This window comes from Rutilus rutilus (genome assembly GCF_951802725.1).
Source record: "Rutilus rutilus genome assembly, chromosome: 13".
In the NCBI taxonomy this organism is placed as follows: domain Eukaryota; kingdom Metazoa; phylum Chordata; class Actinopteri; order Cypriniformes; family Leuciscidae; genus Rutilus; species Rutilus rutilus.
In genome coordinates this window covers 7,912,879-7,930,692 of record NC_140218.1, presented here as the reverse complement: position 1 = coordinate 7,930,692, position 17,814 = coordinate 7,912,879, and the positions used below count along the sequence as shown (strand labels likewise).

The 17,814-nt window shown below is 39.8% G+C and overlaps 1 protein-coding gene across 4 annotated transcripts in view; it reads left to right on the top strand.

Moving 5' to 3' along the window:
- Positions 1-17,683, top strand: part of LOC311302680 (uncharacterized protein) — a 300,249-nt gene extending 282,566 nt beyond the window's left edge. The window contains exons 1-5 of one of the 4 annotated variants that reach the window (XM_084428696.1): positions 11,945-12,042; positions 12,382-12,487; positions 13,629-13,952; positions 16,801-16,866; positions 16,981-17,683. In XM_084428696.1, the coding sequence (XP_084284822.1) occupies positions 12,460-12,487; positions 13,629-13,952; positions 16,801-16,866; positions 16,981-17,090 (528 nt within the window). In that variant the 5' untranslated portion in view covers positions 11,945-12,042; positions 12,382-12,459 and the 3' untranslated portion in view covers positions 17,091-17,683. Of the gene's footprint in view, positions 1-11,944; positions 12,043-12,381; positions 12,580-13,628; positions 13,953-16,633; positions 16,691-16,800; positions 16,867-16,980 lie in introns of those variants that run through there. The other 3 variants (XR_014629643.1, XM_084428695.1, XM_084428694.1) reach the window with 3 other exon arrangements.
- Positions 17,684-17,814: the final 131 nt, after the last annotated feature.

Below are 17,814 nucleotides of genomic sequence, written 5' to 3'. Positions count from 1 at the left end.
TCTCGTAGCGCCATTTATCACCTGAGCCATATCCATTTTATCCATTACCTTTTTCAAGTTTTTCCTGATTTGCTTAACTTCCCAATTAACATTCAGGTCACCTAATATTATAAGTTCTTTTGCAGGATTAAGTTGTTTTAATAAAGTGTCCAGCTTTTCATAAAAATCTGCATTTGATGAAGGAGGTCTATAAATAACCACAAGAATGTAAGACATTTGCGGTGACAAAGTCACATTTAAACCAATAAATTCCAAATCATTCTCATCTGTGACATGAATTTCATTACAGTTAAAAGTGTCCTTGGCATAAATCATAACCCCCCCTCCCTTGGAACCCTGTCTGTCTTTACGAAACATTTTATAACCAGGTATACATGGATTTCTCGGCGACGTCATCACTGCTTGCGCGCGCAACCTGGAGGCAGAAAGACCCGCGGTCTTCGTACCGGAGTAAAGGATTTATGGTAGTAGCGTAACGTTAGTGGTCGTGTTGTCGCTAGTCAAAATGCCAAGAAGTTGTTGCGTGGTCAATTGTACCAACCGAGCCAGTGCTGAGTGCAAGATGTTCAACGTTCCTAGGGGGAAGCATGGTTTTGCCAAAAATCGGCGGAGGTTATGGCTTCAAGCCATAAGAAGGGCAGATTGGGGTCCGGATGGTGCAAAAGGAGGTGAGAGTGTCTGCAGCGCACACTTCATAACTGGTAAGTGTTTTGTTTTATAGCTATCTTAATTCTCTATCTATGAGTTTGAGTTAGCACTGCATGCTTGTCCATGTTCACGTTCACGTTCATAAATCAATTATCATTAAACAAAAGACGTTGCTTCGGTTCAGTGAATCTGGTAGTAGCAGCTAGCTAGCTAGCAGCGCGATAGATTTCTCTGTCTCTGTCATTGAGTAAATGTTAATATAAAACATTAAGAAAGTAGTTATTGCTAATCTTGTTTTTTTTTTTCTACCAGGGGAGCCATCCTTTGACTGTGATAGTCCAGACTTTGTTCCCTCCATATTCCCTCATAGCAGCATCACCATAGACAGTAGTGGAAAAGTGGCAAGGTATGTCCGTATTTCTTAACCTTTTGAGTCATTTAAAATATTTTGACCTCATTTATTTGACAGTTTTCCTAACAGTTTATGTGTCCTGTCTGTATATGAATAGTTCAGATGCAAAAGCCTCTCAGTGCCATCTGAAATGTTCTTCTAGAATGATCATTTTTATCAAGCTTGTATATTTAAGTTCAGTAATTTCACTTAAATGGCAATCTAAATTACCTATTAATTGTCATTTAAGTGAAATTATTGAACTTAAATAAGCTTGATAAAAATGATCATTCTAGAAGAACATTTCAGATGGCACTTAGAGGCTTTTGCATCTGAACTATTCATTAATTGTTTTGTTTGCTCTCGAAAACAGCCTAGATTGTTTGCTGATATTTTTATGTTGATATGCCTTCCTCTGCTGTTGTCGTAGGTATGAACGAAAGAGAAGACGGGAGTCAAGACACTCCTGATGAGAGACCTGGTGTCATGCCTGATCTGGAATCAGCTGCAGGTATGCCAAACTCCTAATTTTGATTAATTAATAAACTGACACTGTTAGTTTGTTACACAATGTGTTTGCCTTTCCTTAGTAAAGTGTGTGTGTGTGTGTGTATATATGTCTCTCTCTCTCTCTCTCTCTCTCTCTCTCTCTCTCTCTCTCTCTCGTAGATGAGCTTTCCCCTGAGTGTGCACTCAAAACGAAGTATAGAGAGCTGCGTGAGGACTACTCTTCACTGAAACAAGAGCTGGAGGCTGTAAAAGAAGAAAACCAGCAGCTGAAAGAGGAACTGAAGAAATCCAAATTCGGGTTCAATTCTATTTCAGACTCTGCGCTTTGCTTCTTCACCGGTCTCCAAAAAGTACAGGCTTTTTTATGGCTTTTGAGCATTCTCAAAAGAAGCTCAGCGATCACACTGAAGGGTGGATTAACATGGGAGAACCACCTCCTGTTAGTGCTCATGAAATTAAGGCTTGCCCTCTCCAACAAGGACATAGCATATCGATTCGGCCTTCCCTTCTCCACTGTTTCCAAAATTTTAAGGGAGTGGGTACCCCTGCTGTCCTCCGTCCTAAAACCACTAGTAATTTGGCCCAGTAAGGAAGCAGTGAGAGCAAACTTGCCTAAATCATTTAAACCCAAATTCAAAAACTGTAGATGCATAATTGACTGTACTGAAATTTTTATACAAAGGACATACAATTTGAAAGCCAGAGCTGAAACTTGGTCCAATTACAAACACCAGAACACAATCAAATATTTAATTGGCATAACACCTGCAGGCTCCATTTCCTTTCTGTCCGATGGGTGGGGTGGTCGGGCCTCAGACAAACTAATTACATTAGATTCAAACTTTTTAAACAAACTTGACCATGGTGATGTCATACTTGCAGACAGAGGGTTCCTAGTAAGAGAAGAGTTGGCGAGTGTGGGAGCAACTTTAAAAATCCCTAGTTTCACTAAGGGTAAGTCACAGTTGTCAGGTTTGTGCGTTGACACGTCCCGACAGTTATCGAGGGTTCGTATACATGTAGAACGTGTAATTGGTCAGCTGAAGAATTTCCAAATATTGAACAGCGTCATACCAATAAGCCAGGTTGACATGCTAGATCACATTGTCACCATTTGTGCAGGTCTCACAAATCTGAAGAGGTCTGTGGTCCCCCGGAAATAGACAGCAGCATGTATATATGTAAAAAAAAAAAAAATTATAATAATTGTCCCGACCCCTAGTTTAAGAACCACTGCTTTATGTTGTGATCAAACGGACCAACAACTTGAATATAGCTTACAATATAATGATTGTAAAAACAAGTGTTAAAAATATATAACTATGTGTGATGTATGAGTAATTAATAATATTTGTAATATGATGTAACAAACTAAATGAAATTAATGAATATATATTTAACAAAGATGTATGACTTGAGGTGACTTTTTGGGGGGGGGGGCATCATGTGCAGTACAGTATCCACCTAGGCTATGTCTTCACATCCACATTTCCATCTTTTGGTCTGCCTGACAATATTCACACATTTATAGTGGAACTGCTTACAACAGTCTATGCATGTGATCATTTTTCCAAAGACGCAGCTTTGGAAAAATGATCACATGCATAGACTGTTGTAAGCAGTTCCACTATAAATGTGTGAATAGTCTATGCATGTGATCATTTTTCCAAAGCTGCGTCTTTTGCACTGAGGACAGTTGACCTCTTCAGCCAACTGGGGGTCTTGGCGGCGGCAGACCAGCTCTGGAAGGAGGTGGTCCATGAAGAACACTTCACCCTTTGAAAGGGTTTCTTCAAGGAAGTGACCATCTCTCCATATCCGGCGGGTGATGCTATTGTTCTTTGTCCACACCATGAAATCACACATGTTCAATTGGCAAACATACATTTGCAGTTGAACCTGTGAGTAGTATGAGTGGTTTTGGCGCAGCTCATAATATTCATCTAGGCAGAAGGTAGCATCAGCTTCAGACCCCTGTAGTCCCTCTCTGTATTTGTACGGACATTTGATCTCTAGTAAACCTGTTCCACAACAGTCACAGGATAATACCCCATCAGGAGAAGCAGCCAGATATGGCTTGTCTGCTTTTACGGTTAGCCCCACTGCTTTTAGGTTGAAATTTGTATGTGTCTTCCTCATTTCTGTTTCGTAACACTGACGTGCAGTATCTTCCATTTGCCTGCCCCACATGACAGCTGGTACAGTGAGCTCTTTGGTGTCATACTGCATTACATGTTTGACCACACTTTCAACTGAAGACTGCTTACATCTAACAACCCTGTTAAAAGTACTTCCAGTTATACGTCCTACTCTGTGTATGTTCCATGTTGTGCACTTTGCCTGCTCTTTAGTCACATCCTGTAGATGTTCCAGTTTAGGAATTGTGCATCTTATTCTCATTTTGTCAAAGCTAACTTCACACTTAACTTTAAGGTCAGCTGGTGACAGGTCCCTTGCAGATGGATCATACATGGCTGTCAGAGGTTCAGGGAGTTCGTATTCAGTTTCAGAGGCTGTATCTGTGTCAGAGTCCATGTCTGTGTTGATAGCTGTAAACAAAGCAGCATCTGGGCATATTGTTTTCAGAGCCTGAAGATCATCGGATGTAATTGCTGAGTGTAGGAACAGATTTGTATATTTTCAATAGAAAGGCAGTATATTTAATACAACTTTTTCAATGAACATTTTACTACAGTTTGTATTTTTTTGTAATATGAAAATGCAACACCATCATTGTATTCATAATTTATTTACATGCAGGCCTATCTGTTGTGTTTTATCTGCTCATTTAAATTAGACATGTTGCAAGTAATTCAGATCAAGGCAAATGGAAGAGTGGGACAGAAGGAGGAAGTTGTATGTTATATTCTTTCTATTCATAATGGTTGCGCCTCTATGATGCAGATGGCTCAGTTTGTAGGCTACCTGGAACGTTTTGGAGTGTTGGTACACAACGAGATTGGGGTAACTCGGTTAGATGCCTTTTTGGACGGCTGAAGTTAATCATTTTTAGTTTCTGTGGCTCAACTTTTGACCGGGACATATCCTTCCACTGATTGGGTTTGAAGGTGCAGGCAACCTCCTCCTCAGTGGCATATTTCCGTCCCGACAGTTCAACTTGACACATGATGGCAGCAGCATGACTACAACAAGAGGCTAGGCTGGAGTGATGGACAGAGTAATGTGAGTAAAAGCAGAATTAGCATACATTATTTTTGTGTGATGGCAGATACATTTTGATACATTAGCATACATTATTTTTGTGTGATGGCAGATACATTTTGATATGTCCATAAGGGCCTTGGTTACATCCTTACGGCTAACTGCAAACGCACTGCATACATTAGCATACATTATTTTTGTGTGATGGCAGATACATTTTGATAGACTATCATCTATCAAAATGTATCTGCCATCACACAAAAATAATGTATGCTAATGTATGCAGTGCATTTGCAGTTAGCCGTAAGGATGTAACCAAGGCCCTTATGGACATACACCCAGGCATCATAAGGCTTGGCTTTAATGCCTTGCCTTTGACTAGGGAGCACATCTGACCTCAACACGCAAAAATCCGGTGCAGCATCAAAGTATTTGACGAGCTGCACATGACCACATAGCACGTAGTTGTATGCATCAAGGGATTTGTACGCTCTAATCATTTCTCTTGTATACACACTTGGTGTCTGAATTAGATAATTATATATATCAGGCCATACAATTGCTGGCCACTTCTTGTCATCCACAATCCAAAGATCGTCATGTATTGCGTAGGGATCCGGCAAGATCTCACCATTGCTGAGAGTAAGTTTTTTAATATAATCGCCACGGTCAGAGGTACTAAGGCTTCCCACATCCATCGTCAAATATTTGATTTACAGTAAAGTAACGTTATATGTGTGCAGTCATAATATGTTGCAGGTCGTAAAGTAACGTAAACAAGGTTAACGTATATAAAAGCAAATTCGGGCTCTATAGAGGCTATTACATTACTAACTTAGTCTAACATGATCATTCATACATGCATCACAGTATGTCCGGATTTTGATTCGTAAACAGTTGGACGTTTTACATAATGTTATATTAATATTAATATTAATATGAAACAAACAAACAGATCCAACTCTGAAATTGCAGTTTATTATTGAGTCAACAAGAAATTGCAAACAATGCGAAATCTACGTTAATTACAATGTTCTTTTACAGAACTCGGCATAACAGATAGCGGTTTTCTGCCTCCAGGATGCGCGCGCATCCGGTATTGTTTGTATACAAGAAACCCGTGTATAGACAAGTTTCCCGGGCACTTCCGGTTTACTTCCTGTTTCTGCCAAGAACTTCCGGCGCAGGCTGAGTAGTGGTGTAAAAATGGCTTTGGAATGGCAACATTCGACCGAAAATCTTATTAAAAATGGTGTTTTGACCGTTCCGCATCCAAGTAAGGTAACATCATGGGCGGACAACATGTCGATATGGCCCAGCATCACAACATCCAAGATCTTTTCTTATTTTATTGATTCCATGGCGGTGGATGGGAACGCAATTAATAACCTGAAAAACTCTGAGGCGTTTCAGTACCTCCATTCCGACAAAGTGGGCTGTGTACTTTTACACGATATGGGTAGTTTAATTTACCTAAAGGCCGATGTTCAACCAAGCCAGTCCGTTAATAATTCAGCGCATAACGCCTGGGTTTTGGTTACCAAGACGGGAGATGTGGAGACTGCAGGCTGTACCTGTATCGCCGGACCCGGACGTTCCTGTAGCCATGCAGCCGCCGTGCTTTGGAAGGTACGTTAGCCCATCTTATGCTTGTATTAAGATGTTTGTATGTATCCGTGTGTTAATCTATAACAGAACACGAAGAGTAATACAAATAAAAAGTAATCCCCTCTAGCCTGCCTGCCTAGCATTTTAAATGCTCGTTGATCGGCGCTGATAGGAAGAGAGACACTTTGCATACATTGCGAGTTACTTTTACTTTTAGAGTTACTTTTAAGACAACAGCAAGGTGTTTACAGTGAGCGCAGAATGCGGGGGTGTTTGACAGTGCTTTAACCCTTGTGTGTGTGTGTGTGTCTGTGTGTGGTTTATGAGGACACAACTGTGTATAATGACATGGGTATTACAACGTAAACATGGTTTATGAGGACATCTGTGTTCTCATAAACCAAACGGCTAAAAAACATACTAAATGGTGTTTTTTGAAATTCAAAAAAGCCCAAAAGTTTGGCAGGGTTAGTTTAGGGGGATAGATTATACAGTTTGTACATTAGAAAAACCATTACGCCTATGGAGAGTCCCCGCAAACCACATATCCAAGTGTGTGTGCGTGAGTATGTGTGTGTGTGTGTGTGTGTGTGTGTGTGTGTGTGTGTGTGTGTGTGTGTGTGTGTGTATATATATGTGTGTGTGTGTGTGCGTATGCATGTGAGAGAGAGATTGTGTCTAAGTTTATTGTGCAAACGTGTAACCATATCGTATCATTTATCACTTTATTAAATGTTATTTATTTAATATTTAATTCTATTTTATTTTATTCTTTTATTATTCTTTTCATATTTTTCCAGATTTGTTTTATATAAGTCTAAATAAATTCAGGCATTAAGGGGTTAAACAATGATGTTGTTCGCTGCAGGCCCAGCTCATTAATTGTTTTGAAAAGTAACAAAAACTCTCTACCTTCATCATACCCTTTTTATTTTGATTTACAAAATGTTTTCTCTAAAAGAAGTCAATTGTGCTGTGATGCTCAAACCATTATTTAAAAAGTGTGTGATTTTGTTTCTATCTGTCTGCAGGTAGAAAATGCTGTGAGGCAAGGGAAGACAGGGCTTGCCTGCACTGATGTGCAGAATTGCTGGAATGCCGGGACAAAAAGCAATACTGGGCAGCAAAAAATCAGAGATGTGTCTTTCCGAAGACACAGCAGAAGTAATCTATACCAACCAGCATCACAGGCATCCTCCTCCAGCATAGTCTCTACACCTAGTCGCAAGGTAAAAGTCCATGAGACACTGGAAGAATGGCAAAATTACTGTCTCTCCACACCAATAGCGGCACTTTTTACTGCACCTGGCAGTGGACTAATGCAGCTCACTTTTAACACCAGCCTCCCTGCTCAGTCTGCCGAGACATCAAAAGCTCCACTGTCCCTACATCATGGTGATCACAACACACAACTTGAATGTGAGAAATGTAGGGCATTCTACACCACATACATTGACATGACCACAACCCAATTTATGTACATTGAGCAGCACACAAAAGAACAGAGCAGGGAACAACTGTGGCATGACATGCGACGGGTACGGATAACAGCAAGCACAGCCAAGAATGTGCCAGTTCGGGCTACCACAGCACCAGACAAATTCTTGTCTGAACACCTCCATCCTACCTTTCACGGTAACGCGGCAACCCGGCAAGGAGCAGAGGGTGAAGAGCACGCCAGGCAATACCTGCAAGACCAAGGTCATGACATTGATGTGAAAGGTTTGGTGGTTTGCCCGAGTGAGCCATGGCTTGCTGCGAGTCCGGATGGTGTCATGAACAGAGACACACTACTGGAGATCAAGTGCCCTGTCTTAGTCAAAAACCAGTCCCTTACTGAAGCACTTGCTGCTAAAAGCAGTGAGATCAAACGCATGCCCACAGGGGACTTCCATCTGTCCTTCAATGGGCCAAAGGGATATTACATGCAGGTGCAACTGGGCATGCACTGCACAGGACTACGGCAAGCCTTGTTGGTGATTTGGTGTACCACTGAATGTCTGCAGCTCAACGTGCTCTACGACCAAACCTTTGTTGAGGGACATATCTCAAGGCTACACTCCTTCTATTTCACCCACATGTTGCCAAAAGTTGTCGATGACTTCGATGATGGAAGGCTGGAGTTGTGCTCCAGATACATGGATGTTGTCAAATCAGCATGACCTGCTTATGTGTACTGGGGTGATTAGTCATTCCTTTTTTAACCCCTTGTCCCCTGTTGTCACAAATTTGTGTCAAATCCTTTCTAGCTTTTATTTATTTTTATCAAACTGATTTATTTTATTTATTTTCTTTTACTTTTATTTTTAATATCAGTCACTTATTTCTTTATTTATTAATTTTATTTATTTAATATTTTATTTTATTCCAGTCTTTTTCTTTTTGTAATATTTTGAGATTTTTTCCTGTATTTACTTTGTTTTTATTTAATTATAAAAAAATTCAGCCATTAAGGAGTTAATGAAATTGTCCCTTTGTTATGGAATAGGATCAATAAAAATGAATTAATTTCTTCTCAAAAATCAAATTGTTTATTGTCATGTGTCAATATTTACAATACAAGAAAAAGAATAGCACTCACACAAGTTTTTCTTAGTTAAAACTCTGTTTTGTCTTAATAATCACAACACCAGAAAGGGAACAATAACAATACATTTACACAGGTTTTTCTAGCTGAAATTATTTATATATATACATATATAAAATAAAAGGAATATGTACAATAAAAAAAAAAAAAAAAACAACTGCAGGTGACTTTTCATAGGGACTTACACCTCATGTGGCAGTCGGATGAGTCTGGACCTCATGTTTGCTAAAGCAGCACATATGGTAAGAATCTTGTCCAACCTCGGGGTCATGGAGATGGGGACAGTTTGGGACAGAATTTTGAAGACTTTAAGTCTTCGGATTGCCCTCTCTACATGTATACGGACATTGGCCACTCGTCTAGTGCGCGTTACCTCCTCATTGGTCAATTGACCACGCTTGTGGGTAAAGGCAGGAATATTCAATTTCACCTTCCTTTCATGTAGTACATCTCGAATCGTGAAACCCCTGTCAGCCATTACCTCATCACCAGGCCTTAGGGCCTCCAGAAACCCACTGTTTATAGTGATGAACTTATCACTGCTTTTACCAGCATAGGCCTCTGATATAAACATTATCAGCCCATGAGGTGACACAGCAACAAGATATTTGGCAGTATTGGTTCCCTTGTAATGACTGAAAGTGGCACTCCTACAGTTAAGGTTTGTAGCTCTCTGAATAGCCGTTTCAGCACAATCGATGATGCAAGTGGTCTGTGGGTGGTTCTTTTTAAAGGATGGTGGCATGTTAGCACGAATAACACTTCTTGGCAGCCAGGCAACCATGGGTTCAAGCTGCTCACCCAATGTATCAATCCAGTGAGCAATCACCTTACTTACTTCACCTTTAGACACTTTAAAGCGCTTTGCCACATCCCCTAACACAAGGTTCAGTTTCAGTTTCATGAGGGTCATCAGTATTTGGTCAACAACAGGAATACTACATGATGGTTTACTAAATGGCAACATCGTTTTCACCAAAGTAAAAATATATACCAGACGCAGTCCTGTGTACAGCAGCGAGGTATCATCATCCAGGAGCATATCATCAGCCACAGTCTGACCCCCAGTCTGCGTCGATTTGTTCACTTGGTCCAACTTGGCCGCGTAGCTGTGGTCAGTTTTTGTCAGGTCCTCCCATTGTGTTGCAGCATCTTTAAACTTCGGCTCGATGCACACTTCTAAAAGACAAACAGCATAAACTATAAATGTATATAACCTACTAACACAGGACAGAGACACATATATCAACAGTCAAACTTATGCTGCAAACTTTAGCTAACCAGAAAAATATCAAGATACACTTACCATCCGATTGCGTGTCACTTGTGTTTCTGTCGAGTTTACGTCTCTTTTGCTGGGGAGGTCGCTCGTATCCCAACCAAAGTTCCGGGAAAGGGTTTTCCACTGTGGGCTTTTTATCAATGAAGTGTTAAGAACAAACAAAAAGTCTTTTGGGCGGATTCTTCAACTTCAAAGCCGCTAGCCACTTCCGAGATTCAACATCTGTTTTTGGTTTCTCATACAACGCATACGGGGGAGCACATCCACATTGGCGCCTTGTAGATGGTTGATGGTCGAAACATTCTCCTTCCGACCAAACATTCAGCAATCGCCACGAGTTGTTGCAACCGCGAACAGCACAATATGTCCCGGAGCTGTGTCGGCGTGTAACACCATCCATAGTTTACTTTTTCTGCACGCTAATCAAAGACAGTAAAAGACGCTAACTCGCTAACCGGAAGTAATTGGCAGACACAACCGGAAGTCGTTGGCAGAGTGAAAGGCTAATGGCGGCCCGCCTATTTCACTCAGGAAACTTGTCTATAGATATTATTGTAGTAGAGGGTGAAGTTTCCTTAAGCCATGTCTCAGAAAGGCATAAGAAATCAATATTAGAATCAGTAAGTAGGTGGCGAACTTGATCACTTTTTAAATTAATACTTCGTATATTTAAATGTGCACATAGAATGCCTTTCGGTTTAGATCTTGAATCCCAAATTAATTTGGAGTTATTAACTGTCTGAAATAACCTAAGTTTCCGGTGTTTAATTATCGCTGGATTTGGCAGTTTCCGGTTTCTATTGTTGACGTTATTCGCAGTTAGCTCCACAATTTCTGCGCTGTCACCCGTTGCACGGCTCCCAAACCCAAAAGAAAGAGAAGATGGGGCTCGAACTTTACTTGCCGATGTAGAAAGGGTCTGACAGCCGCTGACGGAGGCCAGCGGGCCGGCCGCTCCGGTAAGATCCGTATCAGCTTGTGGACTGCCGACAACACTCCTCCGCGTCGACCCCACCAAGGCCCCCGCGGCACAGCTCAATGAGCCCGATGGACTCCAGTGAAACGGCGCTCCCCGGCCATCCCGGAAGGCGCCCCCGTCCAAACACCCAACCGATGGGGGCATCCCATGCGGCGGAAGGGGCAGCACAGAGAAGTCGGTAGACCCGCCGCCGCCGCCAACCCCCGACGGATCCGCCCAACCGGCGACCACATCCGCTCCAAACACGAAACACCGATCCCTCCCCGCTCGCCGGAGAAACAGAAGAACCGAGGTGAGTGCTTAGCTCAAACGTGTCGCTTGTAATATAAGTGCGTACCTGTAAGTTTCTTGGGATGCTCCTGCAGTAGTTAGATGTGATGATATGGTGACTATCTGATGTTGGACCATTTGTCGGACCGGGGCATTGATGGATGTCCCCGGACAGCAAAAGGCAGATGGTGATTATTAGTGCGAGGCTCTGTTGCGGCTTAAGTGCCGATTTAGTATGCTTTCTCTTTTCGCTATACAGATGTGGATGAATGAAAGTAGCAACCAGGACGTGCTTTCCAAGTCCAAGATGTTTGGTGACTTTGATTATTACAAAGTCCACTGATATAGGTTTAATTATGCTGTTAGAACTATAAGATTCATTCAGAATATGACTAGTTTCTGTGTAAAAAAAGGTGTTTGTAAGCAGTGCATAAACAAAGTGCTCCAGCTATCCCTGCCACACCCGGCGCGGCCATCTTCTTATTGTACATCTGATTTATGATTTAGAATAGCAACTCTGCCTCTGATTTCAAGCAGTTTGTCTGCGAGTGAAAACCGGGGCTAAAATCAGTGTGAACTCGGCATAACCTGTGGGGGAACTCGCGGTGAGTGCTTCTTTATTTTTTCTTATAGTAACAATTATCTATCCATCTATAGCCTACAGTATACAGTGAGGAAAATACAGTATGTATATTCATTAATTTATTTTACATTTTTGCAGGTTTTGAAACTCGTAAAAGCTCAATATAACCAAAGATAAATATCAATATATTATCGGAGAGGTGGTATTAACATTGTTTAATTCTAATAAACTTAACATTAAGTTAAGTTTACATGGCATAAATAAAAAGTGAATGTTATATTATGAAATTGAGTTTTAATCACTGATAAGTCAGAAATAGAAAAGCTGTGATTAATTGTTGAGAGGTTTTGGTGCCATCTAGTGGATTCAGCAGATTCATCTCCACCATGATCTCCACCTGTGGCACTTCCTGATGAAAGTGAGAGTTACAATCCTCTGAATGTTCATCAGACGAGCTCGAGCTCCAGGTGCATTATCAAGATTAATAACATCACTTATATTAATATCTAATGCCTGTTCAAAATGTGGGTTTTCATCGTGTTTTTCATCAGTGTGGATGGTAAGATATTTAAAATCTTATATTGTTTCTATTCTTTTAGTGGTTGTGGTCACGACTGTGTAACTTGCTGAGATGCTCAACAGGGCAAACTGATGACACAAGTTGTACAAATACAATTAAGGATTTTCAAACATTGCAATAAATTGGTCTAACAAAATTGTTTGCAAAATCTCTGAAAATTATTGTTAACTGCTGTGCTACAAAAACATTAAACACGAAACTTGTTTATTTTTATCAGTTACACAAAACCTTTACATTGCACACCATGAACTATTTTTAGTCATTTTAGATAGATAGATAGATAGATAGATAGATAGATAGATAGATAGATAGATAGATAGTAGGGCTGCAGAATACATCGAAATTTATCGAATATCGCAAATGTATATATCGTGATATGCATATCGCAACAGCTTGCAATAACTGGGGACGAAGTGAAAATCACTCACTGCTCTTGGCTGAATAACTTTTGTAGCTTTAATAAGAATCAGTATATATTTAATTCATACATTGAAAACTAAGCAGTGTTTTATTTTTACATTTTGATTATTTAGTTTCTGTTGTTAAATAATCCGAATATAGGCCTTCCTGGTTTACACTGATGTTAAAATAACTCTTCTTATGCTGCAGTAAAACACTGCTGTTTTCTTGTCACAAAAAGAATGTGAAACACGTTTGTAGGTTATATAATATATTTTAAAAATCATTTAAGTTTTGTGTGTGACAAAACATTGTGCTAAAACATCGTATCGAATATCATATTATTGAATGAGTTATCGCATATCGCCTTTTTCTTTAATATCGTGCAGCCCTAATAGATAGATAGACAGATAGATAGACAGACAGACAGACAGATAGAGAGAGAGATAGAGAGATAGATAGATAGATAGATAGATAGATAGATAGATAGATAGATAGATAGATAGATAGATAGATAGCCACATCCTGCCTCAACAAGTATTTCCATTGTGGTTTCTGCATAATGTACTGCTAAGCAACATAGTTTGGATGACAATAGTTTTTTTTTACCTGTTTTCATGTTGTTCCAGTGTGTGGACAGGCTGATGTTTTTAAAACAGTTCAAGTGAAGGAGGGAGAAGTCCTGCGTCTAGATCCAGGAGTTGATATGACGGAAGACTTTCAAATACTCTGGTCTTATGAAAGTGGCAATCTAAGTACTCGTGTCGCACAGATACATCAAGGGAAAACTTACACACATTATGATGAGAGATTCGCTGGCAGAGTGCAGATTGACCAAACGACTGGAGTTCTGGCCATCTCAAACATCAGGACCAATGAAACTGGACCCTTTGAAGCATTCATTGTTATTAACAAACAGATCTCAGAGCAGAAGTTCTACGTTACTGTATATGGTAAGTTTTATTTGTAAAAAAAACAATACTTGTACAAAAAAACAATATAAATACAGGTGAAACTCGAAAAATTTTAATATCGTGCAAAATTTATAATTTTGATGATTATGGCTTACAGCTTATGAAAACCCCAAATTCAAAATCTCAGAAAATTAGAATATTACATGAAATCAGTAAAAAAAAAAAAAAAAAAGGATTTTAAATACAGAAATGTTGGCCTTCTGAAAAGTATGATCATGCATATGTATATAATTATACACTACATAAATTATTTTCACCTTTTAATTTGAATTACTGAATTTGAATTACATGAACTTTTGCACGATATTCGAATTTTTCGAGTTTCACATGTTTCATCTCGTCCTAAATCACCCGTCTCATCAGTTACTGTGCAACAACCTACAGTCCTTCTAGTCTGTCTTATACTTCGCTAATAATAATAATAATAATACATTTTATTTATAATGCACTTTTCTAAACCCAGAGCGCTACAGACAGTAAAAGCAAATAAAATACAGATGCACAAGAGTAATACAAAAATAATCATTACAGTACAACACAGTAAAATACGAATCATGACAGTCTATATAAGCAATTTTTTTAAGTTTTTAACAATTTCTTGCAACTGGCTAATGTGGGAGCATCTCTAACAATAAGAGGAAGTGTATTCCATAACCTGTGTTCAGCAACAGAGAAAGCTCTCTCCTCCATAGAGTTTAATCTACAGGGAGGCTGCTGAAGAGCAAGTGAAGCACTAGACTGAAGGGAACGGAAAGTCACTGATTTAAGAAGGGGAAATCTCGTGCATAGCTTTGTATGTCTGTGAGAGCAATACGTGACTGAACAGGAAGCCAATGCAAAATACAAAGCACGCCTGTAATGTGCTGATGTGTGAAGTGTGTGTAAGCACACGAGCTGCTGAATTCTGGATGTTCTGCAGCCGTTTTATAGATTTAGCAGGTAAACCAACAAAAAGTGCATTACAATAATCAATCCTGGAAGTAACAAATGCATGAATAAGCCTTTCAGCGTCAGGTAGAGTAAGATAGGGCCTAATTCTTGCAATGTTTCTGAGATGATGGAATGCAGATTTTGTAATACTCTTAAATGCACACTGTGGAGAAATTGTGTTTTTGTCAAACAGCGACCCCTAGAGTCGCTGTGGAATACTTGCACTGTCGTAAATACGATCAAACGATCAAAACGATTCCATTTACACCTGGTCACATAAATGTGTTTTTGCGAAACGGATTTAAATCCGATCTTCAATTCTCGCGCTATGCATATTTAATGAGAGTGCACGTCACCGAAAGCAACAGATATGAGCTGCATTTTATTGATCATCAGCTAAAATTTCAAAATCAAAGACCGCAATAAGATAGAGCGGTAACAGCCCTGGGAAGATCATTTAGTTTCTTTACTTTTAATGATGATGATGATTGTGTGTTAAGCGTCTGCGACTGACTTTCACTTTGATTTGCGATAGTTTGCACGTTGGCTTGATGAATAGATGCTCAGCTTCTCATCTGCGGTGATGCGTGTTCCAGCGCGTTGTCATATCTGGCAATAACATATAGCCTATAACACGCTCTCACACGTTTTATGATTATATATTTTTTTGCATTTTTGGGAGGAGTACAATTTACATGTGGTTTCAACAACCAGATGCATTTACACTTGTTCAGTTTCGTCTGGAATGCGTCTCAGACCTCCTCCTGAAGTGGTTTGAGCGATCAGATTCAAATCCGTCTTGAATGCGTTTCGGAGGGCATTTACACCTGCTGGTCTTTTCTGAGAAAACGCATGAAGTGGCCAGGTGTAAACAGCCCCCATGACAAAAACATACGCACGAAAGCCGAAAACAAACGCTGGTTGGCCTCTCACGTCCATAGACAGTATATAAACGCTAGCGTCCAAATTTGAGGAAGTGGTGGGGGAAGTGACGTATGCCGTAAAGCAGTGGTTTTCAATTCCAGTCCTCGGGACCCCTTGCTCTGCACATTTTGTATGTCTCTCTTATCTGACACACTCAGTTCAGTTCATGGAGTCTCTCCTAATGAGCTGACGATCTGGTTCAGGTGTGTTAAATAAGGGAGACATACAAAATGTGCAGAGCAGCGGGTCCCGAGGACTGGAATTGAGAACCACTGCCGTAAAGCAGTCGAATTTTGTAGTTCTTTTTGTGCTCGGGTTACTACCCGAACCCCGAAGTTACATAGTGCCAGTAAAAGCGATACAGACCCCGTCAGGCTATGGCAGACGTGTCATTCAACCTATTGTAAGTCGATGTACCATCACAAGGGTCTTGGAAATATATTATGAAGGTTGAAAAGCTACATAGTGTTCCTTTAATATGTGAGTCTAGTGTTAGGTGAGCGTCAAAAATCACACCAAGTTTACGAGCATAAGAAGATGGAAATAAAACACTATCATCCATAATCAAATAAAAATATCTCCCTTTGTGAGTAGCCGCCGGTGTGCCAATGAGAAGAATCTGTCTTGGAAGAATTCAATTTTAAAAAATGATGGTGCATCCACGTTTTTATTTCCTGCACACACTCCGAGAGAGTTTAATTTTAGAGGTGACAGTAGGAGCAGATTTGGAGCTGATGTACATTTTTGAGTATCATCAGCATAAAAGTGATACCCCAAACCATATTTCCTAATTATTTGCCCCAAAGGAAGCATATAAACACTAAACAATATGGGACCCAGGACAGTGAATGATTCAGAGCCGGGTGAGACCTACTTTTGTGTTTTGTAGTCTGACAAACCAATGGACAAAAAGACAGATAAGACTATTAGATTTGAGCCCATAAATTTAAGACTAAATAAAAACTGTCAACAGGTTCATCACCGACGAGCAACACGACCAGCACCAACCAGACAAGAGAGCTTTACCCTCCAAACAAAGGTATAAAACATGCCCACAAGAAGCTTCCTGCCACAATAACCTCTGTGCAGCTTCTGTCTATACAAAGACATGATGTAATAACAGATGTTTCTCAGTACGTCTCTTCTGTTTCAGATTGTGCAGAGCGTTGTGGCGGCACCGAGGCTCTGGTTCGACTGGTTCTGTCTGGTCTGGTGGGAATCGCCACGGTTTACTTTCTGGTTGATCATGTGAGGACCTGTTAATCTCAAAGGAGATTCCTCTTTGTGATGATGATACTTTCATGAAATGTCACAAAATGCACTTTGACATTAAAGTGAGTTTGCCAGAAGGAATTGGCAATTGATAATCATTGATAATGTTATTGACTGCCGGCCTATAAAGAGTAACAATTAATATGAAATCACAATTATTAGATTGTTGCACAACACACTGTATAACAAGATGTTTCTCTGGCATTTCCTTTTAAATTTTAAGAAACATTTTACATTTGTTTGTTTTCCAGGAGTTCTGAAATGCTAAACCATATTAATTATGTTGCATTATATACAAACTTTAAGAGACACTGCTTTTACTTTCCTATTTGCACAAAGTTTATATTAAATCAACTTGTTAATCACTTTATCAGATAATGGGTGGAGCTAACAGGTCTTTCTCTAGAATTGTTGTTTGTTGCATTTTATAAAACCTGTCTATGTAACCCAGATCAAACCTTTCATGTTGTTTGTCTGCATGTACTAGATGTTATAATACCATAATTTGAGAGTTAAGTTAATTTAATCTAAACTGTATTAAATACATTTTTGTTTACTTGTGCCATTCATTTGTTGAAAGGGATAGTTCACCCAAAAATGAAAATTCTGTAATTCATTTCTCACCCTCATGTCGTTCGTTTTTAAACGATGAAATCTGAGAGCTTTCTGTCCATTCATTATCAGCAACACAACTACCAATTTTAACGCTTCAAAA